The 23,019-nt window shown below is 36.2% G+C and overlaps 3 protein-coding genes, 1 long non-coding RNA gene and 2 pseudogenes across 4 annotated transcripts; 5 read left to right on the plus strand and 1 right to left on the minus strand.

Moving 5' to 3' along the window:
* The first annotated feature begins 195 nt into the window (after positions 1-195).
* On the plus strand, positions 196-2,626 carry LOC121791951 (annotated as a pseudogene).
* A 719-nt stretch (positions 2,627-3,345) lies between these two features.
* Positions 3,346-8,197, plus strand: LOC121791949. The gene is made up of 3 exons (XR_006048785.1): positions 3,346-3,373; positions 3,653-3,700; positions 7,846-8,197. It is a non-coding gene; the product is annotated as an uncharacterized LOC121791949 (long non-coding RNA).
* A 3,595-nt stretch (positions 8,198-11,792) lies between these two features.
* On the plus strand, positions 11,793-14,110 carry LOC121791947 (60S ribosomal protein L10a-1). The gene is made up of 6 exons (XM_042189748.1): positions 11,793-11,909; positions 12,040-12,073; positions 12,576-12,795; positions 13,036-13,201; positions 13,616-13,821; positions 13,929-14,110. The coding sequence occupies exons 2-6, from the start codon at positions 12,069-12,071 to the stop codon at positions 13,980-13,982; spliced, it is 651 nt and encodes a 216-aa protein (XP_042045682.1). The 5' UTR covers positions 11,793-11,909; positions 12,040-12,068; the 3' UTR covers positions 13,983-14,110.
* A 1,029-nt stretch (positions 14,111-15,139) lies between these two features.
* Positions 15,140-17,176, plus strand: LOC121791948 (ferredoxin, root R-B1-like). The gene is made up of 2 exons (XM_042189749.1): positions 15,140-15,288; positions 16,543-17,176. The coding sequence occupies exon 2, from the start codon at positions 16,556-16,558 to the stop codon at positions 17,012-17,014; it is 459 nt and encodes a 152-aa protein (XP_042045683.1). The 5' UTR covers positions 15,140-15,288; positions 16,543-16,555; the 3' UTR covers positions 17,015-17,176.
* Positions 17,177-18,569: 1,393 nt separating this feature from the next.
* On the plus strand, positions 18,570-21,095 carry LOC121791952 (annotated as a pseudogene).
* LOC121791950 (probable calcium-binding protein CML48) lies at positions 21,046-23,013 on the minus strand. The gene is made up of 5 exons (XM_042189751.1): positions 22,926-23,013; positions 22,445-22,491; positions 21,502-21,677; positions 21,389-21,407; positions 21,046-21,278 (listed from the first exon to the last, which is right to left on the minus strand). Exons 3-5 carry the CDS (start codon positions 21,627-21,629, stop codon positions 21,171-21,173), a joined length of 255 nt encoding a protein of 84 aa, XP_042045685.1. The 5' UTR covers positions 21,630-21,677; positions 22,445-22,491; positions 22,926-23,013; the 3' UTR covers positions 21,046-21,170.
* Between the last annotated feature and the right edge of the window lie 6 nt (positions 23,014-23,019).

The raw sequence follows: 23,019 nt of genomic DNA on the forward strand, positions 1-23,019 counted from the left end.
ATCTCGAGAGCATATTCAGTCCATAATGTAAGAATGTATCTTGCTCAAATCATGCTTAAAGAGATATTATTTGTTCCCTCTTCCAGACTAAATTCTTTTAGGTGATCTTCTTGCATTTTTCAAGTTTATTTGATCCCGTTGCTAAGAAGTACCTTTATAAGCAGATTCATAACTCACTATTTATCTCATTGGCAGATCAGGTTATTCAAAAGAAGGAAAGCTTTGGGGAAGTTTTGAGTGGTGATCGATTAGCAAATGCTTTATCGATTTGAGATTTGCTGTCAACACAACCCAAGCAGTTGTTTGCCCAAACAAGCTAACAAAGTCTGATATAACAAAATTCAGGGATTCTATCGCTAATGATTTTACTATAACATGTACTGTGATGATCTTCCACTTTGGGCATACATCGGCAAAGTTGAGGATGAAAGCTGGAAAGCTGACAACAAGGGAAAAAGTTTTTACTCTTTACCCATGTTCACTTTGATGTTCTTTACAATGGAAATCAAGTCATAGAAATCCATGCCTTCAGCGAGCCAAGTCATATGGTGGATATAACAGAAGATGTTGATGTTGAAGTCGAGTTCACTTATTCTATATCCTGGAAAAGAACCTCTATGCCATACGATAACAGAATGGAGAGATACGCTAGAGCTTCCTCATTGCATATTATCCACCAAAGTCATTGGTTCTCATTCGCTAATTCTATTGTCGTAGTTATTCTGCTCACGGGACTGCTTACTTTGCTCTTGCTGCGGCATGTCAAGAATGACTTAAGAAAGTAACTTTCTGCGCCGTGGTACTCGTTGCTTTTTGCTCCTAATTTGTGCTTGCATTTCAGTGTAAGTTTCGCCGTACATAGAAGTTACACACCTGGTTCTGACATCTTCCCTCTATTATTTATTTCAGATTGTCGATTGGAGATGAAGATGAGGAGAAAGAAGTTGGTTGAAATACATTCACGAGGACGTGTTCAGATGCCCAACGAATCTACCACTGCTCTCTGCAGTTTTGGGCTGTGGTACCCAGTTGTTGACAATGTAAGCTGTCATTTTCATTTATTTTCTTACCTCCTCTATCATAACATAATATTCGGTGGCTGTCACACTAGCTTAGTCGAGTCCGTGTCTCTTTTCAAACTATTTGATATCGCAATAAATGATAATTACATTCATATAAGAGCTCTTCATATATACCAAGCTGGTTCTTTTTTAGTTTAGAATTGCTCCATGATGCAACCATCGTGTAATTTGGCTATGGTGCTTTTTAACATCGTGTAATTAGTCGAGTACTAGTTTTTCTTGTATCATCCAAGTTACAAATTTGTCCCCGTCAAACAGGTTATTCATTTTATTCATTTTGGCGTTTCTGGGAGTCTTCCAACCGTATAGCCGTGGTACTCTCTCAAGTTATGTGTTCATTTCTTACATTCTTACTCCAGCAATTGCGAGTTACAGATCTGCGTCATTTTATAGTCAGTATGCTGAAACTGGACGGGTATTGATGCTTTTCCCTTACCACATTGAGTCATTCTTTGTAAAAAATACCAATAAAAATGTGAAACCAATGCATATATTTTGCAGGAAAAAAGTCTCCTTTTCGTAGGAATACTGTTCTTAGGTCCTCTGCTCTTCACATCATTCATCCTCAACTTACTGGCTGCATCTTTCGGGGTGACTGCAGCTCTTCCTCTTGGAACGATATGTGTCATTGTTCTCGTATATATACTAGTATCAGTTCCCCTACTTGCCCTAGGAGGAGTGTTTGGGCACCGCTATAAATCTGCTTCCCCGGCCTCATCCGTCACTAAGAAATGTCCAAGGGAGATTCCTTCGTTGGCTTGGTACCGGAAGACCCCAGCCCAAATGTTTCTTGCAGGTCTTCTACCTTACAGTGCCGTTGCTCTCGAGTTACACCATTTTTATGCTACAATCTGGGGCTATAAACTCTATAGCTCTCCAGGAATTTTATTCTTCACGTTCGTAATCCTTATCTTGATCACTGCTATTTTAAGCGTTGGGTTGACATATTTTCAACTGGCTGTCGAAGACCACAAATGGCATTGGAGGTATACTCAGATTACATTGTTTTCTCCTTTTTCTTGAAAGGATACTTCCATATGTGCTTATCGTTTATGGCATTTCATCGACTGCATATTTTCGCCTGTTTCTACCATTTCCCTTACGACCGCCATTGCTCTTACAAATTTGTAGGTCTCTAATGCGCGGTGGCTCAACAGCTATCTTCATGTTCTGCTACTGTATATACTTCTACCTGCATTCGAATATGACTGGCCTCTTGCAGACGGCCTTCTTCTTCGGCTACAACGCCTGCATTTGTTACGCGCTTTTCTTGATGCTGGGTGCCGTGAGTTTTCAAGCGTCGTTGCTGTTTGTCCGCCGCATATACCATGCCATCAAGAGTGAGTAAGCTTCACTGTACTTGTACTCCGTAAAAGTACAATCAACCCGAGCTAGACTTCTTTGTTAGATCAGGCAAATTTGGATCTTCCTATGGCTATGTAGCGACCTCAAACCACAGTCTTGTCTCTTTTTTTATCTGAATTTATCCACAACTCTACACGACAGAGTCTCACTTCGCGACTCAGGCCGCGGTGTTTGGTTTCTCCGCTGCTTCTCGTATTTTACTTTATTACTGTATATGATATCGTATAGCGATGTGGTATTTTGTTCACAAAACGTAATGTGCATTGATAATAATAGGAGACAAACTGTAGTCAACTCGATCACGCTCCTACGTGCAATGTCAAAATTGTTAACTTACGAGAGACTGTGAGTTTATGGGATGTTCGATTGCTCTAGATTAACTTGTCATGCGATTGTCCGAGATTGAATGGTGATTACTAGAGTCTAGAGATTAATTTTGTGACGTGGGAAAAGCCAAGGCTCATTGTACAAGTCATTGTGGTGCTATTATATACCGAACCCATCGAATCGAACAACATTCATAAAAATTCAATGTTGTCTAATCGATTAAAATCGAATACGGAGTACTAGTATTTTCTCTGCTAAAATGCGCACTTATAACGCTAATGGGCCGGACCCATACACACCCATCAGAATGTCCGAAATTTCGGGCCGGCCCACTAAACCGACGAACTCGAAACCCGTGTGGAAGAGTGGAATCGATCAAAAATCGAAGTTTCACCATTTCTCCATCGCATCGAAGAGATTGACAAACAGAAAGTTTCTCCCGCTGCCTGATTTCTGTTGCAAAAAAGCATCGATTGAAAATGGAACCGGCGGTTAGGAAGAGGGGCGGCGGCGCGTGGGAGGGCATGTATAGATTGGTCATGCGTCGCACTCCGGTCTATGTCACCTTCGTCCTCGTCGGCGCTTTTGTCGGTGAACGCGTGCGTATCTCCTATCTAGATTTAAATATAGCTATGTTAATTTTGTGTTTGTGTTTACGTGTTTGTGGTAGCTGGATTGAATTGGATCTGAGAAATTGGTACTAATTCTATAATTGGCGTGGGGATTGGGGGAGACGGAAAACAGAAGTTGGTGATGATCTGTGTGAATTTATAGAATTTTTTTCTGGCGGCTATCATCTTCTTCAATTTGATTGCGTATTTATGATTCTGAATTTGAGGGTTTCTGATCTGATATGTTGTTTTTCTTCCCTAATTTAGGCCGTTGATCGTGGAATTCACGCTCTATGGGAACACATCAACGTTGGGGTATTGCTTTATTTAATTTTCTTAATTTAAATAAATTAGCTGATTGTTGTGGTTTAATCGCGTAACTTCATTTTTCTGTTGTTTATGTTGATTGAGCTGGGTTACGTGGGAGTTGTTCGACTAATTGAGCTTTTAAAATTGTCAATTTGATATGGTAGTTAAATTCTTGCTTTTAAGGAACTGTCTTTGAGAGGTAATAAAATGATAGACTGATAGTACTTCTAAGAAGTTGCTGATTCGTCATAACATTTGTATGGGAAATTGATTTGGAATGTATCCTTTTTCTTGTGTATATGAATATCTTCGGTTGAATTCGATTACTGTGTTGGTGTGTGGATATATTGAAATTTAAAGTTGTCTCTCATTATTTGCATCTTTAAGAAGTGCCACTAAAGATATATTCTTTTAAACCCTTTCAGGGCTCATTTTGCTTAATACAGTACTAATATTGATAAAAAAAAGTGAAGTACAAGAGGTTTCTGGTGCATAGGATATCTATGCATTCAACATTTTCAAGTTTGCTCATCTGTCTATTATGTTCTGTTTCATATGGACTTATCAAGCTCAAGTCAATGGTGATTGCTCAATATAGTGAGATGAAATGGGGATTTTGGAAGGGGATCGGTTTTTATTAATGATGTTTATCAGTAAAAGAAGATGCAGTTCAAAACTTCAGATTTGTCGTAGGAGTTGAAATATAAATGGAAATGGAAATGGAAATGGAATTAGAAGCCTCAGGTTGTAGGAACGTGTCATGAGAATAGAAAACACTAAAGTACAAGGTATGATGTATTGTCATTATTATGTACAGTGAGAGCTTTATTCAGACCAGATAAGGATTTTGCCTGCTTATGTTTCTGGTTTGCTTGCACAAATATAAAAATGAGTGTTCTGATCAAGATGTAATGTTTTTTGTAACGGATATGCCTTCATATTTGACAATTATGCTTTCTATCTTGGGACTTGTCATAAAGTATCATCAGAGGCCCCTTGTGATGCAAATTGTCTTGGGGCCGAGCTGGAATGAATTATATGAACATTTAAAGATGCTGCTAACTTTGAATGACGTCCTTCGGTGTTCCCTGACCTTTTTGTTCTGTATTTTATTTCGTATAGTTTGGCGCGACGCATTCTCATAGTAATAACTTGCTATGAGACAAGAACTTGTGTATAGATTGTAGTAATTTCTTCATTATGTTATTTCAGAAACGCTATGAGGATATTTCGGTTCTGGGTCAGAGACAGTCCGACGAGTGAAGACAACGATGAACAATCTGCCCCTGGCATCCTCTTCTTCTCCATAGCTTAGAAGATGCATTTTGATGTTTGATAATTGTTACCCTATTTCTCGTCCTTGCAATGTGCTTACCAGTTTTCTTTAACACGAAATTACTGGCAATTTTGCAGTTGAAGTTTTTTTTGTTCTTTTACTTTGCAGTCTGATAAGTTTGATCCTTTTGAGTGTCCTGGTTATTTTGAACATGGATTTAACTTGAGGTGAAATATTTCACTGAACAATATACGGATTATCATTTATTTTTCTCGAGTTCCATGTGCATTCAATAGGTGAAGCAGGTCAAAATTTGTACTCACAAAAATTCACAATACAAGTAAAAATTTGAGGCTCAGCTATTATATAATTCATCATAACATATAATATATTTTTTATCTTAGTGCTACTACTATTTATTATTATTATTATCATTATTATTATTATTATTATTATTATTATTATTGTTTCATGTAATAATTTAGTATAGAGAAATATTTGTTTCATTTGTAGAGGCTCAATAAGGCCCATTATATTTTATTCCCACTAATTTTGAATTGTTAATTAAATAAAATTAAATAAGTTTTGAAATAAAGTACTTCATACAAGCACCCATATTGTTTAAAACACTATTAGATCTTTATTGCAAAAAATGGTCATATCATATAATTTTATTTTGAAAATTATAATTAAATTATGTGAATCAATACTAATAAATTTAAGTCTTATTTTGATTTTGTTTCATTTTTGAAAACTCAAGCTACATGATCTATATAATTTGACTTTTGCGTAAACAAATTTTAAGTAAGCGTACTTGTACTTTTGTACACTACAAAAGTACAATCAACCCAAGCTAGACTTTTTCGTCTCTTTACATTGTCTCTTTGTTATATATTAGACAAATTTGAATATTACTTTAGTAAACAAACTCTAGTAAACTTGATCATACTTTTGCGTGCAATGACAAAATAGTTTTAACTTGAGACTGTAAGTTTATGAGACGTTCGATTGTTCTAGATTAACTTGTCATATGATTGTCCGAAATTGAATGGTTTAAGTACTCCATAAGATTACGATAGACTAATTTACTCACATGGGAAAAGCCAACACTTAATACATGTATCCATTGAGTCGAACAATATAAAAATTTAGACTTGTCAAATCGATTAAACCGAATACAGTGGTATTTTCTTCTCATGCCTAAAATGTACACTTACAACGCTAATGGGCCGGGCTCATATATACCTATCAAAAAGTCCGAAATTTCGCACCCGGCCCACTAAACCATCGAAGCCCGTGTGGAAGAGATTGGAATCGATCAAAAAATCGAAGTTTCACCATTTCTCCTCAATCATCGCAGAGATTGACAGATCAGAGAAAGTTTCTCCCGCTGCCTGATTTCTGTTGCAAAAAAGCATCTATTGAAAATGGAACCAGCGGTTAGGAGGAGAGGCGGCGGCGCGTGGGAGGGCATGTATAGATTGGTCATGCGCCGCACTCCGGTCTATGTCACCTTCGTCCTCGTCGGCGCTTTTGTCGGTGAACGCGTATGTATCTTCTATCTAGATTTAAATATAGCTTTGTTAATTTTGTGTGTTTTTACGTGTTTGTGGTAGCTGGATTGAATTGGATCTGAGAAATTGGTACTAATTCTATAATTGGCGTGGGGATTGGGGGAGACGGAAAAGAGAAGTTGGTGATGATCTGTGTGAATTTATAGATTTTTTTTTCTGGCGGCTATCATCTTCTTCAATTTGATTGCGTATTTATGATTCTGAATTTGATTCTGATCTGATATGTTGTTTTTCTTCCCTAATTTAGGCCGTCGATCGTGGAATTCACGCTCTATGGGAACACATCAACGTTGGGGTATTGCTTTTACTGAATTTTTTTCAATTTAAATAAATTAGCTGATTGTTGTGGTTTAATTGCGTAACTTCATTTCATCTGTTGCTTATGTTGACTGAGCTAGATTATGTGGGAGTTTGTCCAAGTCCAACTGATTGAGCTTTTGAAATTGTCAATTTTATATGGTAGTTAAATTCTAGCTTTCAAGGAACAGTCTTTAAGAGGTAATAAAATGATACTACTGTTTCTAAGAAGCTGCTGATTCATCATAACATTTGTATGGGTTATTTGTGTGTTAAATTAATCTGTGATGTAACCTTTTTCTAGTGTATAGGAATATCTTTCGGTTGAATTCGAGTAATATGAGTTGGTGTGGATAGATTGAAATTTAAAAGTTGTCTCTCATACTTGCATCATTAAGAACTAAGAAGTGCCACTACAGATATACTACCTCTGTCATTATGATTCTTCATAACATTATGATTCGACTAATATGTGTTGATGGAGATGCATTCGATGTGGAATATATGATATATACCTATGGCTACTGGTTACTTGTGCTTCTAGTCATTATGTAGAGCGAGAGCTTTATGCACACCAGCTAAGTTTTAGGAAAGATAAGGATTTTGCTTGCTTATGTTTCTAGTGTGCTTGCACAAATATACAAATGACTATTCTGATCAAGATGTAATGCTTTTTGTAACTGATATGCCTTCATAATCGACAATTATGCTTTCATCTTGGGACATGTCATGAAGTATCATCAGCCTTCCTTTGTGATGCAAATTGTATCTTAGGGTTTAGGGTTAAGACTGTGCTGGAATGAATTATATGACCATTTAAAGATGCTGCTAACCTTAACTGGCGTCAGCTTATGTTCTGTAATTTATTTCGTAGGGTTTAGCTCGTTGCACTCTCATAATATCTTGCTAAGGTCTCTTTAAGCACAAAATCAAACAGTTGCTTAAATACAGCATTTCTGAGACAGAACCTGATGTATAGTAATTCCTTTTTTACGTTATTGCAGAAACGCTATGAGGATATTTCGGTTCTGGGACAGAGACAGTCCGAAGAGTGAAGTGACAGCGATGAACAATTTGCCCTGGCATCCTTTTCTTTCCATAGCTTAGAAGATGCATTTTGATGTTCAATAATTGTTACCCTATTTCTTGTTCCTGCAACGCTCCTGCAGATTTCTTTAACACATGAAATTACTGGCAAATTTGGAGTTGCAGTTTTTTTTTTCTTTCCCTTTGCAGTTGATAAGTTCTAGTGCTATCTTTTTGAGTGTCCTGTTCATTTTGAACATGGATTTAACTCGAGGAGAAATATTTCACTGAACAATATACGGATTATAATTTATTTTTCTTGAATGCCAATAGGCGAAGCAGGTCAAATTTTGTATCATGTCAAATTTATATTCCCTTCCTTCTCTAAAAATAGAAATCATTTCCTTTTTGGTCCGTCCCTAAAAATAGAAACTTTCTGTTCAAGGAAAAAAAATTCTCTCTAATGGGCATATTTTTCACTGACACACTTTTTTTTCTATTCTCTCACTTTTTCAATTTTGCATTAAAATCCGTGTCGTTTTAAAAGTTTCTATTTTTAGAGAACATAGAGAGTATCATTCCACCGGCAAAACTCAATACAATTTCACAATTCGAATTTTCATACACAGTATATAGATATGCTATATATGGATATTTATATAGTGTGTTAAAGTCCTTAAAAAAAACTAACTTCTATATGAATGAGGAAAGTACAAATAAACTCATATACTATAGAAAGGGGGAAATTGCATCTGATGTCAAGAGGGTTCGAACTCGGCACCTCATACAATAATGTCTAAGCTCATTGCCGCTGGGACAAAGGCTCTGGACTAGTGTGTTAAAGTCCTTAGTGTAAAACACAGCACAAATCATAGCCTTTGGATTCTTAGATTGGATGGTTGTGATAAGTTACATTATTATACTAAAAATCTATATTATTAGTCGAGGTGCATTATTAAACTGAAAATTTACATTATTAACCAAACTACATTATTAAGTTAAAAATCTACATTATTAGATAACACGTGATATCAATGTGACCGTTATATCACAAGATCCAATGGATTGCAAGTGTTTTGAGTTTTACTTATACTTAGCGCTCTGATATGAATACATCCCTATTGATGTATGCCATAGATGCGATATATCATACTATACACATTATAAACCGACTAATACTATAAGTGAAACAATAGCATATATATAAATACAATATATATATATATATCTATATAGAGTCTCATTATTCACAAATCCACTCTTAAAGACCGAACCACCGAACCATACCAAATTAGGGTTTTTAGATCTAGTTTTTTATGGATGAGAGACACAAATTTATCAATTATTTTCGCCTTCATTACGAGCCTATTTTAATTCATCCGAAGGTAAATAAGTCATACTAACATGTTACGAAGATTTAACTTCATTCTAGTAGGTTTTTACTTCATTCCAGTAGATTTTTACTTCATTCTAGTAGGATTATTACTTCATTCCAGTACGTAAATGCGGTTTCGCCGTCGCGTGCCGTTCTTTCTCTCTACAATATCTATCACCACCACCACAACGCTGATATGGTGTAATAAACACATGGAATGATGTAATAAATTATTGGAATGGAGTATGTGTAAAAGCATTTGAAGTCCTACTGGAATGAAGTAAAAACCTTATCCAATGAAGTAATAACGTTTCTGAATGAAGTAATAAACGCACTTGAATAAATTGCATTTTTTAATGTAAATAAAGTAAAAACTCAGGTCAATGAATTCAAATGAAACATATGTTGAATCATTTCAAAACCTATTGGAAGAAAGTAAAAACATGTTGTAGTTTCAAGGTATTACGTGCAGAATGAAGTAATAAACCTATACAATGAAGTAAAATGGGCTTGTAATGAAGACCGAAAAATTTACACAGCAGCACATCTCATCAAAAAAACTAGATCTAATGGCCCAGATTTGGTCTCTAGTTCGGTCTTTAAAATTGGTTCGACATTGATCACAACTCAGATATATATATATATATATATATATATATATATATATATATATATATATATATATATATATATATATATATATATATTGATACAAATAAATGAAATGGTATGGTATAATGATATTTTGATATACTTATTAATGTATTTGTATTTGATATATTGTAAAATCTAGGGGTGTGCATTCGGGTTTCGGTTCGGTTTTTTGTCCAAACCGAACCGAACCAGAAAAATCGAATTTCCTTTAAAATCAAAACTGAACCGAACCGAAAAATCGAACTAAAAAAAACTGAATTATACCGAAAAATCGAAATTGTTTGGAATTTCAATCAAAAACTGAAAACCGAAATTATATAGAAAAACCGAAAAATCAAAAAAAAAAAAACCATAAAACCCTAACATGATTAACATCCATCAACCAACAAAATATAAATATTTAAGCCACAACATCAATGTCAACCAAAATAAAATTTAATACTAGTAAGTATTTAGTCTTCATTTTCCAAAGCTTCAAATACCATGCTTTATCTTGCCAAGTTCCTTTCTAGATGGAATCTTAAAACGATGACATATCTTAGAAACAAAGTGTTGAAAACTCTTCCCTTCAACAAACTCAAAAGGCAAATCATCAACAATCATCATAAAAGCTAAAGCCTTCTCAATCTTTTATTGATCAAAGTTCCAAGTGTCAATAGAAGAACTTTGGCCAAATCCTTTGTCCATAGTTTTTCCCTTTTTTTCTTCCCCTTTGTCATTCACCCGGGAAGTAACTTCAATTACGATGCTATCTACGATCGTTTCACTTTCATTATTCAACATCTACAAGAAAAAGATTTAGAAAATTATATAACATTACATTGTAAATTGGAGAAAATTATAACATCAATGGTATCTCCCAATCCGTTTCACTCAATTATTAAAAATTAACACTTAATTTCACCATCTAACAAAGCATATATTACAATAATAAATTATAGAGTATGAAATTTTAACACTCAATTCAACATATGAAATTACACACTATATCAAAACACTAAACAATCAATTTCACTGCATTACAAAATTAAACACTCAACTTCACAGTATAAAAACTTACATGCAACTTTGGATATAATACACAAATTAAATAGGAATCAAATATGTGAATATGAGTAGGAGATTTTACCTTCGGCGTGGATGGCTGAGGCCTGAAGGAGGAGGGACTGCTGGATGGCTGGAGGGCGACGAGTCGTCGGGTGAAGGGTGCCGGCGTGGAGACTGGGGTGGAGAGACGTCGACGTCGGTGTCAGGCTGGACTCTGGAGCACTGCTAGAGTAGAGGGGAGTTTGGTGGAGGGGTGCCAGCGTCAAGCTGAACTCCGGAGCACGACTGGAGGGCGGAGGCGTAAGCGCAGGCGACGATGGAGAAGAGATGGCGGAAGTGAAAAGAGGCGGAAGTGAAGAAGAGAATTAGGGTAAGGTTTTAAGTAGTATTAAATAAATTCGGTTTTTCGGTTTTTCAGTTTTGTTTAATCAAACCGAATCGAACCGAAAAATCGAAATTTTCAAAATTTCAAAATCGAAACGAACTGAAAAACTGAAAAAACCGAACCGAATTTCAAATTTTCGGTTTTTTTTTTGCTCACCCCTAGTAAAATCCAATATACTCATAGATTTTAGCGTTGTATACCCAAAATCTGTCACATAAACAATATTAGAAATGCTCCATTCCAAAACTTTTGTACACCAAAATGTTTTATTCGATAACAATATGATATTTTCTCATATGAATATTTTTGATACAATATGATATAAAATTTTCGAATGTTAATTACCTTTACACCCCTATGAGGATTAATTGAGATTGATTAAATTTATAAATTTAATTACCATGTTGAAGTCCCGAATCTGGCCCACTTAGATAGGTCCTTTTATATCTACCAAAACGGCCCAATTAGAATTATAGTTAGGGTTTGCGTGTCAATATTTATGCTTCTGATTCAGCAGCTCTCGTTCTCTCTCCTCAATTCCAGCCACCGTTCACCACCCTTGGTCTAGGGTTTTTCTTCAGGTGCGCCGCTACGCCATTTCCCTCGACACCGTGTGGTTTTGCATGTATTTGTATTTCATTCTCGCTTTCTGTTTCAATTTTTAGCTGAATAACTGTGATTATTTCTGGTCTTTTATCTTTGATCGTGTAGTGATTCGGGAACCTAATTGACCGTGAACGATGAGGTAAGCTGATTCACCATTTTTTGATTTCAGATGCTCTGTATTTGATATTAAGTTTTAGCTTAGACGGAATCATCTTCTCTGGTTATTCAGTTTTTCGATTTTTGATTAGTAGCTACTGTACTTCATTTCCTTGTTCCTCAATTATGTATATTCTGGATACGTACTATTAGGGATCTGATATATGGTTATTAGGCAGAAACTATTACGCCTCATCAATGTTATTGTCATTTAGGAAGTTTCTCCGTTAGCTTTGTCCAGTATTGTGTGGCTAAAGCTGTGCTTATGGTTGTATAAACAGTTTTCACTGGTGGCGTTGTAGTTGAATATTGTAGTGGTTGAATCTGATTTTCAGCCCTCCTCACCTTTTCTCATCCAAAAATGAAGTATACTGGTTGATCATGTTGTTTAGTCTTGTAGTCAAGTAGTATAATGGTTGAGTCTGATGTTTACTCCTTCCCATTGCCACAATGTGCTGATGTTGTCTCTCTTATTGTAATTTCAGTAAGCTTCAGAGTGAGGCGCTGAGGGAAGCCATCACTGTGATTGTTGCAGATGCCAAGGAGAAGAAGCGCAACTTTACTGAGACTGTTGAACTCCAGATTGGACTCAAGAACTATGATCCCCAAAAGGACAAACGTTTCAGTGGGTCTGTTAGGTTGCCCCATATTCCGAGGCCGAAAATGAAAATTTGCATGCTTGGAGATGCCCAGCATGTTGAGGAGGTATGGTAGTGAATAGTATTTGATTTTTTCTTTATGTAAGTACCGAGTATAAGGTTTCTTTTGTTGCACAACCAGGCTTGCGTTCTGTTACAGTATGAATTGAATTGCATTTTTGCTATAACTTATCTTTGGTATTAATTTTTATTTTGAATTATTGCTTCTTCTTTTATGAAGAATTTCCTGCATTGGAATTCTATGCCATCAACACCGTTTTTTATTTGATTTTGATTGTTTCTTCAGGCGGAGAAGATCGGCCTTGAGTCCATGGATGTGGAAGCACTGAAGAAGTTGAACAAAAACAAGAAATTGGTGAAGAAGCTAGCAAAGAGGTACCACGCTTTCTTGGCCTCAGAAGCAGTCATTAAGCAGATTCCACGTCTCTTGGGACCTGGTCTGAACAAGGCAGGCAAGTACATTTAACTATTGCAAGTGTTGAGCAGTTCAACATGTGTTATTTATGTGACTTATGATTCATGGGGTGATCTCTCATGTTTTACTAGAACTAGAATGTTCATCATGTCCATAGTATGCAGATTAAATTTCCTTGTAGAATAGTTTGATGATTTTGATTTAAAAAAGGCTCCGAATGTGGTGGCCATTCTTTAGTACTATGTCTTATTGTTCTTTATGACTACGGATAAAGCAAAGTGTACACATAATTGTATAATTGCAAGTTTTGATTTCTGACTTGAACTTGCAAAGTGTACTAATAATATACACTGGTCAACTGTTGTGACTTGTCTGATATGAACCTTATGATTAGACATTGGTGATTTGGATGCTATTATTGTATTTTTCTAATTTTATTATTATGATGCAGGTAAGTTCCCCACTCTAGTGACTCACCAGGAGTCTCTTGAATCCAAGGTGAACGAGACCAAGGCGACCATTAAGTTCCAATTGAAGAAGGTGCTCTGCATGGGTGTTGCTGTTGGCAACCTTGATATGGAAGAGAAGCAGATCTTCCAAAATGTGCAAATGAGCGTCAACTTCCTCGTTTCACTTTTGAAAAAGAATTGGCAAAATGTAAGTCCCCCACTTTCAAGCATATCCCATGTTTTCGTTGATAGGTGCAACTTCCAAATAATTTCTGATGTTTCTCTGCTTATTTATTGTGTTTGTGATGGTATCAGGTGAGGTGCTTGTTCTTGAAGAGCACCATGGGAAAGCCACAACGTATCTTCTGAGAAATTTATAAACTTCTGTTATTCAAGCCGTAGAAACTATTTAAAACTTCCCAGAAATGGAATTTTTTGTTTCTGTTTTTGTGACTTTGATCTCTGATTTATTATGGATACATCTTTGCATTTCGTTATTTACTGTTAATTGTTCGTGTTTTGCTTATTTAGTTCTCTCCACCGTTTTTTCTAGGTTTTTTAAGAAATCGAACATAAGTTACTTGAAAAAGTTTATTAGAATGCGAGTTTTATGTTAATGACAGTTTTTTCCCGTCTATATTAAAATATTGCTTCTATTTGTAAAATTTGATTATATTTATTTGTGTTGGGAGATTTTGTTATTCATTTTCTTTAATTTACTTATTATTACCAAAATGCCATTTTATGACATTTTACGAAAGACTCCTGACTAAAAGACAGCAGTCTTTGAGATTTTCTAATAGACTCCAATCTAAAGTGGCAAGCCCTCAGAATTGACCCAATATATTTTGTATGTCGACAATTATCACTTTGAGATTCACGTGACTCACAGATCCCAATTCACATGAACTAACTTTGTCCCATAGTCAATAGTAGTCAATTTGATGTAAGCACAAAATTTTAAAAATATAAAGAGAAATAAATTAAATAAGTTATAAACTATGAATTCTATATATATATTTTAGTTTTATAATAAAATGCGAATAAGTAATGAATTGTCAAAATAAAATTCTAATTGTGGGACGGAGTCAGTAATTTTTCTGCAAATATTTCCTGGTCCATTTCTGTTAATAGAATCCTGGAAATTTGATAAAGCATTTTAATTGCTCTATGCTACATATTTATTGTGTGATTATTTGACTTATTTCTGTGGTGTTGGTATTCCATTTCCTCTCCTCCCTATTAAATTTTGTTTTGTTGAATTATGTAATTAGGCGGTCCCTTTAATTTTATTATAATGTAAAAACTAATTAGTTTCAACTTTCAACACAAAAACAGTGATTTATATATTTTTTTTATTTTTTCGGCAAACAGCAATAAATAATCAATTGAAATGACGAATGATATCGGTGCGACTACCAAAACAAATTTGACCGTATATGAATCACGCAGTGTGGGCCCCACGGGCCTAATTATAATTTTCTGTAAATGAAATAAATTAATTGTAACCAAATGCTGAGCTAAGTAGGTTGGTGGCGGCTCGGCACCTAGTTTTTGCCTCTCTCTCTCTCTCTCTCTCTCTCTCTCTCTCTTTATATAACGGCACTCTCTATTGTAACAAACGTTGATCCTACTCATAGAGGCGCTGTGGTTTTCTCTCACTTTGCTGCCTCAGGTAGAAAATACTTGCCAGTTGTCGTTCTTCTGTTTATGCAATCGTATTTCCGCATCGAGCTACTGTTAATTTTGATAAACAATTGTGTTTTTTGTATGGATCGGGGCTGGATCTTCAAAGTCTGTGAGGTTTCGTTGTTTTTATTTGTTATTGAGGATTTGTGTTTATTCTGTTTCGTTGCTGAATTAGATTGACGATTTCTGTGTGATGTTTGTGTTTTTTTTGTCTATTTGTTAATTGCGATGTTTGGTTGTGGATGGCGACTTTTTTTCTTCTTCTAATTGATTATTGATTGTTGGTAGATTCAGCTGATTTTCATTAATGTATGCTTATAATCTGCATGTGTATGGATTTTATTTTTGAGTGTGCTCTCTATATGCAATATTGTGTTTTTTTCCTCAGATTGTGAATGAGTTTTTTTGTCACCTTAATGCCTGATTTGCTGATGAATGTGTAGTTTGAGTATATTTAGGAAATGTTGTGAAGAATTGAATATGTTGTAGTGTGAATTCTTGTCACTTGATTTAGGAATCTGAAGATTTCTTATGTTTTTTTGAAACCGTCGAGTCCTTTACATGGGTGTAAAATCAATTGCAAATTTGACAAATGTAGGATTTTTCTTGTGTATTTGGTTTTATAAGCAAGTACTTAAGTAGGAGTGTTGTGTCTGTTAAGATGTTATTTGAGTTTGGATTAGCCAATCTTATTGTAATGGAGCTTCGATTGAAGGGCGTGGCGCCATGTGCTTGTTCTTCTCATAATACTCCGAACATCTAACGCTTTGTTACTGTGAGAATGGATGACCAAATATGGCTTCCTTCACTGTGACCATCTGCAACAGGGTCATATACATTATATATTGCCCTAAACAGTCTCTTGTGGGAGATTGCATAAGTTGAAATTATAATGGAAAGAAGGCTTTTCGTGTTTGTATGGTGTTGTTGCACATGATAACTTTCTGATTTTTGTTGATTAGTCTCACGATTAACACGTTATGAGATTGCCTTAATGCATTCTCTTTAGCTTCGATTTCACTTGTCATCAACCAGCTGAAAGTGTCTTTTGCTGCAGATTGCATAAATTTGAAATTGTTATATGCATTTGATTTTTGTTTGGTGTTGTTACACATGATAACATTCTCTTATCTTTACACAATTAACATGTTACAATACTGCCTTACTGCCCTAGATGCGTTCGTTCTCTTTATAGCTTCGATATCACTTGTCATCAATGAGCTGACAGTGTATTTTGCAGGAAAAAATACAACATGTCAACTGCAACGCTTCCCACCGTTTCCGTCTTTGGAAGTGCGCCTTGTTGCCAAACCACCACAACCGCCTTTGTCAAGATCCCATCCTCTTTGGGTTCTGTAAAGTGCACTTCTAAAATCTTTGGCTTGAAGGCAAAGTCTGATTTCAAAGCCACTGCCATGGCCGTGTACAAGGTGAAACTGGTTGGACCGGACGGTGCTGAGACCGAGTTTGAGGCACCCGACGATTGCTACATCCTGGACTCTGCTGAGGCAGCCGGAGTCGAGCTCCCATACTCATGCAGAGCCGGAGCATGCTCCACCTGTGCGGGGAAAAAGGTGTCGGGGGATGTCGACCAGTCCGATGGCTCATTCCTTGACGACCAACAGATGCAGGAAGGCTACCTGCTGACCTGCGTTTCCTACCCGACTTCAGACTGTGTGATTCACACACACAAGGAGGGTGATCTGTACTGATTGTTATCATCTCATTTTTCATCAAGACATAAAAAAAAGAAACTATGTTTAACCTTGCTTTGGTGATCAATTTCTGTTAGCAAAATCTTGTACTGTATTTTTTTGTTTTGTCATATGTTTATGTTGGAAATAGAGGAGGGAGTGTTCATTGTGCTTTATTAATTTTATGTTGTCAAATTTATAGTAATACTCAAAATAAAGTAATAACAATCGATTGGAACATTGTCAGAGTTCAAAACAAAAATCAAAGAAGTTTTTAGTATTAAATATTCAAGAGTTGGTGTAATGTGAAGTCAAGTATTAATAACACAAGAGTTGGTCTAAAAAGATATCTCAACAATTTTCTTAGCAAGATACAAAAATTTAACAAATCTTCAAAATTTGTACTTAAAAATAGTTGGAAATTTCAAAGAAGGAGATATGCTGATGGGCCCATATATAATAGGCCCAATGCACTTTAGATATGCTTTTGTTGAAATGAAGTATGAGGAATAAGAATAAAGGCGCCCAAATCGAGCCCACCTAAAAAAGTTTCCCATATTTGCATTTTTAAATGCACCTCAAATGAGAAAATACAATATATGTATGAAAAGGGGAACCTACAAACGAAATTCGTGAGCTAAGATATAGTGAAGAAGGTCGCTGGTCGTCAACTATGTCTAAAGACAGAGGCTGTGCGGCATCCGTCTTTGCCTCTTTGGCAATGGATAGCGAATAAAGAACTAAAGTAAATCCCTAGATTTTTCAAACTCTTAAGTTGTGGAATCGGTCGACTTTGACCCCACTTGAATCTGCTACTTATATGAACTCAATGACATAATTAGGCAATAGTTCAATGCTCCTAGTACTCCATCCACATAAAGAATCTTGTCTATCACTAAAATATTCTCTCCATCCATCCATATTTAACTAATTAATAGTAGTTACTTAATAGTAGTAACTAAGAATCTTGACTCTCAATGGTATTTAATCTGGATTCATGAAATGAATTTATATGTACATATACCTAAACAATTCAACAATAAATAGTACTCCTACTCCGTAGTACTACTACTATTTTTCTAATAGAAATTTAATGTTGCTAGTTGGCTACTACTTGCTAGCTACTAACCGCAATTCTAAGAAAGTTTTTTTTTAAAAGAATAAATCTTGAAACTATTGCTCTGTTGTTAACAGGTGATGAAATTTATCTCATCATTCAATTATGATTAAAACTTTCAAAAAGTTGCAAAAAAAAATGGGAATCAGATTTCATTACAGAAGCAGAAGCAGATGAGTCCAGTTTTCTTACGTGGGAATAAACAACTGGAGAAAATGTTCAAAAAAAATCTTGGCAGCTATGCAGCTTTCATTTCAATTTGCAAGAAAATTGTGTACAAACTTCACTTTCAGATATTGTCTTCTACTGATCTCAGCTGTGTGGAATCTAATTTCATTTTTTCATTTTTATACTAATATTTATAAATTATTATGTTTATGTATATCTATATATTCAGACATCAAACAACAAAGCAGTGTGGTGTGGCAGGAATTCTCGGAGAGTTGGCATATGGCTATGGCCACTCTTTGCAGGGTTCTTCTCCTCCTCCTCAATTTTCAGGTTTTATCTTTTTTGTTAGTAGCAATTTTTAATCTTTTCAATTTCAAGAAAAAAATGGGATTTTTAGTTCCAGTTTGTTGAAGTCTTGAGTGCTTGAGCTGGAATAATTGCAATTTGCATGTGAAGTTTATTTTCATCTTTCAGAATTATAAAAATCAATGGGATTATGGGAAGAATTGTTTTGTTTATTTATTTATTAGGTGTGAAATGAATTGTACGTAGAGAATAGATTCTTGGTGCAAAAATGAGGAAAGATTTGTTTTTCCATGATTCTCCTGTGATTGGTACATAGATATGTTTCTTAGATTTCTTTATATTGTCTGAGATTCATTTCTAGCATTTCATGGCTATATTAGGAAACAAAATCTTGTAAAAGTTTTTCTTTATGTTCCTTTTCCTATCATCAATATTAGTATAAACTCATTAGGCTCTCTCCATCTCTTAGGTTCATTACATTAGCTAAATTTACCAAGAAAATATTGCAAAGTTGACAATCTTTGTTCATTCATTTTTTCCTCTCATTAGATTAATTCTACTCATTTACCAAGAAATTCTTGCTAAGTTAGCAGTTTTTGTACACGTTTTCCTGTCATCAAGATCAGTATACTTAATAGGTGTGTATTTTAGCTTCATTCATTAGCATCCGAGGCCTCGGAGTGGGAATCAACTATGGCCAGATCGCCAACGACCTCCGGGCCCCATCACGCGTCGCCTCCCTCCTGAGCTCCCTCAACATAACCAGAGTCAAGCTCTACGACACGGACCCAAACGTGCTCTCAGCATTCGCCAACACACAAGTAGAGTTTGTGATCGGGCTAGGCAACGAGCTCCTCCAAAAGATGTCCGACCCATCCCAAGCCCAGGCGTGGCTCGAGCAGCACGTGAAGCCCTACACATCCCAGACAAAAATCACATGCATCACCGTTGGCAGCGAAGTCCTCACAGGCAACAACACGCAGCACCTCATCCCATACCTCCTCCCAGCTATGCAGTCAGTGAATTCTGCTGTCACGAATATTGGCCTAAACAAGGAGATATCCGAGACAACGGCCCACTCATTCGCAATCCTGAGCAGCTCGTTCCCGGCCGGATCTTGCAGAGTACATCCAAAGCATTTTGAATTTCCACACACAAACTCACTCACCCTTCCTCATAAATGCATATCCTTTCTTTGCATATAAGGCCAGCCCAGACGAGATCTCACTTAGCTACGCGCTTTTCCAGCCCAGTCCGGGAACAATAGACGCCACCACCAACCTGCACTATGACAACATGTTGTTTGCACAAATTGATGCTGTTTATGCAGCCATCAAAGCAATGGAGCACACTGATATACAAGTCAAGGTCTCCGAGACAGGATGGCCGTCTAAGGGGGACGTAGACGAGGTGGGGGCCATAGATTGTACAACAGCAACTTGCTCAAACGGATACAGCAGAACCAAGGCACCCCGGCTAGGCCATCAGTGCCACTCGACATCTATGTTTTTGCGCTGTTTAACGAGGATTTGAAGACCGGCCCTGTTTCTGAACAAAACTATGGGTTATTTTACCTGGATGGCACTCCCGTGTACAATGTTGGACTCCAAGGCTACATTCCCCCTCCTCGTATGGAGTATTCGTCTTCGAAGAGAAAAGTTAGTGCATGTTTGCTTATGTTGTGTAGTATTCTGTTTTATGCTATGGATGACATGTTTCATGCTTGCAGGGGATGTGTTTCTCGAACTCGTTGCTCGTTCCCGTTGCATTATTTCTTCATTTTCTATAGCAAGAACGAGCCTATCGAGTGAACTACAAGTTCGAAGTAGATGGGGAGAACAAGGAGGCTTTCAGACCAAGGATGATTTCTGAGGTTTGTGTTTTTGACTTGTGTCTCCAAATATTATGAACCAAGGTGAAAATTTTTGATGACATAAGTGATATGATATGATAAGATAATATTGGTTGAAATTAGTGTTTGTTAGATAACATACGTTAAATGGCCTTCAATAATGGAGATTAGTATTGTGATAGGTTTGTATCTTTCACCACAAAAGTCTATTTGGTGTTGCACCAAGAAAGAGTCCTCAATCACATTTCATGATGTTGCATTCTTGTTTATATCTCTTTATACTTTTCTTCAAATGGAATATGTCACTTTGGAGTATCTTTGGATGCTTTACTTTTCGTCTCCACGGCGTCTTGAGCCCGGTCGGATCATGACATGTGATACCGTAACTAGGGGTGCGTATTCGGTTAAAAGGATGCCAAATTATTTGAAAATCAAACCAAATTAAATTTGGCGACCTAACCAAATTAACCGGTTATTTTTTGCTTTTATTTACGGTTTCTAAATTTTTCGTTTTTTGCAGGTGAAAAATTCGAGTTATATGCATACTAAAATGATGACAAGTTATATGTTTTGCAATGTGAAGAAAATATGCAAGTAAACACATTTCTGTTCCAAACACACCAAGAAAAATAATCCATTAGCTTTGCTCCTTGTTATACATGTACAAAGCTCTAGAAAAAACTAAGCAAAACAAAATCAAGAGAATATATAGTGGAAAGATGGAGATACTAATCTGCGACGAGGAAAGGGATGATCATGCACATGAATGTCTCGTACGTTAGCATCGCTGATCCCGTGTAATGCTTGTCTTTCTCCTTGAATTTCTCCGTCAAACCCTGAAAATGGATTCAAATATGAATATAGGATAGCGTCTCATGTTCAAGGTTGAAGAGGAAAATCAAACAATGAATATATTGTTAGAAGATTCACTGAAACTGTAGCTCACCTTTACAATCATCCCACATCTGAACCAAAAAAAAACACCAATTAATATACAGATGAAACTATAAGAACAAAAACAATAGTTTTGGTATGTTCATAAGAATAGGGGGAGCTTACTCGATAAAGCTGTCGAAACTTAGCTCTGCCGGGCGCCTGCTGCCATTATCGTATCGAGAAATCAGGACTTGCAGAACAGAAGGTGGCACTGCATATCCAAGACTATGTAGGGCATCCCTCAATTCCATAGCATCGATTTTCCCACTCCTATCTCGATCAAATCTTTCAAAAATTGCCTAAAGTACAGGAGAAATGTCAACAACTGCATAAAACAGCCCATCCCGGGGATTCCCACTTCCCAGAAAAGAAATACCATTGTAATTGAATTAAAACAATTAGATATCTGCAGATAGAATGAGCTTGGATATCGAGAGAGGTTATATTTGATCATTAGTCTCATCGATCTACCCTCGCCGATTACGACTCAATAATTCATCAAAAGGCATTGTGAAATTCGCTGACTTATCAATTATCTCATCCAACGAAGAAATCATGCAGAAACTAGTAATATATCAAATTCTATATTTGCTCAAACCAGCTCAAATGTATATATAGTTGATTTCATCAAGCCCACTATTGCACTCGGAAGTAAAACAATTTCTGATTCCTAAGCACATCAAACCCTTAGCCAGAGACCATCAGACAAACATATGCATCAGATCATTGAACTTGTTTCAATAGTGCACGTTTATCTTTATTGAAAGCACAATGAACAAAAGCTTATAACAGACACAAATCACCCAGCTAGACACCATAACAGCATATTTAGTCCATATCATGACAACAGACTATTAGATGAACGGGATCTTCTGCAGCACGTCTACATGAGATAAGATCATAGCCATATTAGGAATTTCACGGTTACTGACCCACGGGGATACAATACGCAATATGCATCCCATGCCATTATCGAAAGCGATTAAACGAGAACGCACACCATACTGAAATTATATCATACAATGCAGCTTGATTTCAGTATATTCATCATAATATTTCTACTCACCCGCCATTGCCCAAGGCACCTCCAAATAGCTTCAAACTCTTTCGGTCCTGCAAATTTGTCAATAACCAATACATGATGCAAATTCGTTATCACAAAATCAAACAGAAAAAAACACACAGATTGTAATGAAAATGCAATCAAATTTCTCCCCCAAATTTCACACAAGAACCCTAACTCGGGCAAAAACTGCTTGATTCATCAATCGGAAACTAACATCAAGTGACCAAACTTTTGATCCCCGAAATCAGCTAATACTCAACAAAACTCCACAAAAGGAAATGAAACAGAAACCTAAGATTGTTATGAAAATGCAATCAAATTCCCCCAATTTTCACACAAGAACCCTAACTCAGACAAAAACTGCTCTCCACATGCTCGATTAACATCAACTGAGCAAACTTTTGATCACCTAAAACAGTTAATTCTAAACAAAATTAAATTCCACAAACGGAAATGATCGATTAGAGAGAAAGGAGCAAACCAATTATAGACGAAGATTCTCGGGGATCTCTGAAGAGAAAAATGAGCAAACGCAGAGTTCTAAGGCTGAAACTCTGGTAATTCCAAGCGAGCGC

Source organism: Salvia splendens, unplaced genomic scaffold (assembly GCF_004379255.2).
Source record: "Salvia splendens isolate huo1 unplaced genomic scaffold, SspV2 ctg975, whole genome shotgun sequence".
In the NCBI taxonomy this organism is placed as follows: Eukaryota; Viridiplantae; Streptophyta; class Magnoliopsida; order Lamiales; family Lamiaceae; genus Salvia; species Salvia splendens.

Excerpts from the sequence above, each read along its gene's own strand:
- LOC121791950 (XM_042189751.1), bottom strand. The coding sequence starts at position 21,629 with ATGGAATTGAGGGATGCCCTACATAGTCTTGGATATGCAGTGCCACCT.
- LOC121791947 (XM_042189748.1), top strand. Across the intron at positions 13,202-13,615 it reads ACCTGGTCTGAACAAGGCAG|GTAAGTTCCCCACTCTAGTG; the intron begins GCAAGTACATTT and ends ATTATGATGCAG. Across the intron at positions 13,822-13,928 it reads TGAAAAAGAATTGGCAAAAT|GTGAGGTGCTTGTTCTTGAA; the intron begins GTAAGTCCCCCA and ends TGATGGTATCAG.
- LOC121791948 (XM_042189749.1), top strand. The coding sequence starts at position 16,556 with ATGTCAACTGCAACGCTTCCCACCGTTTCCGTCTTTGGAAGTGCGCCT.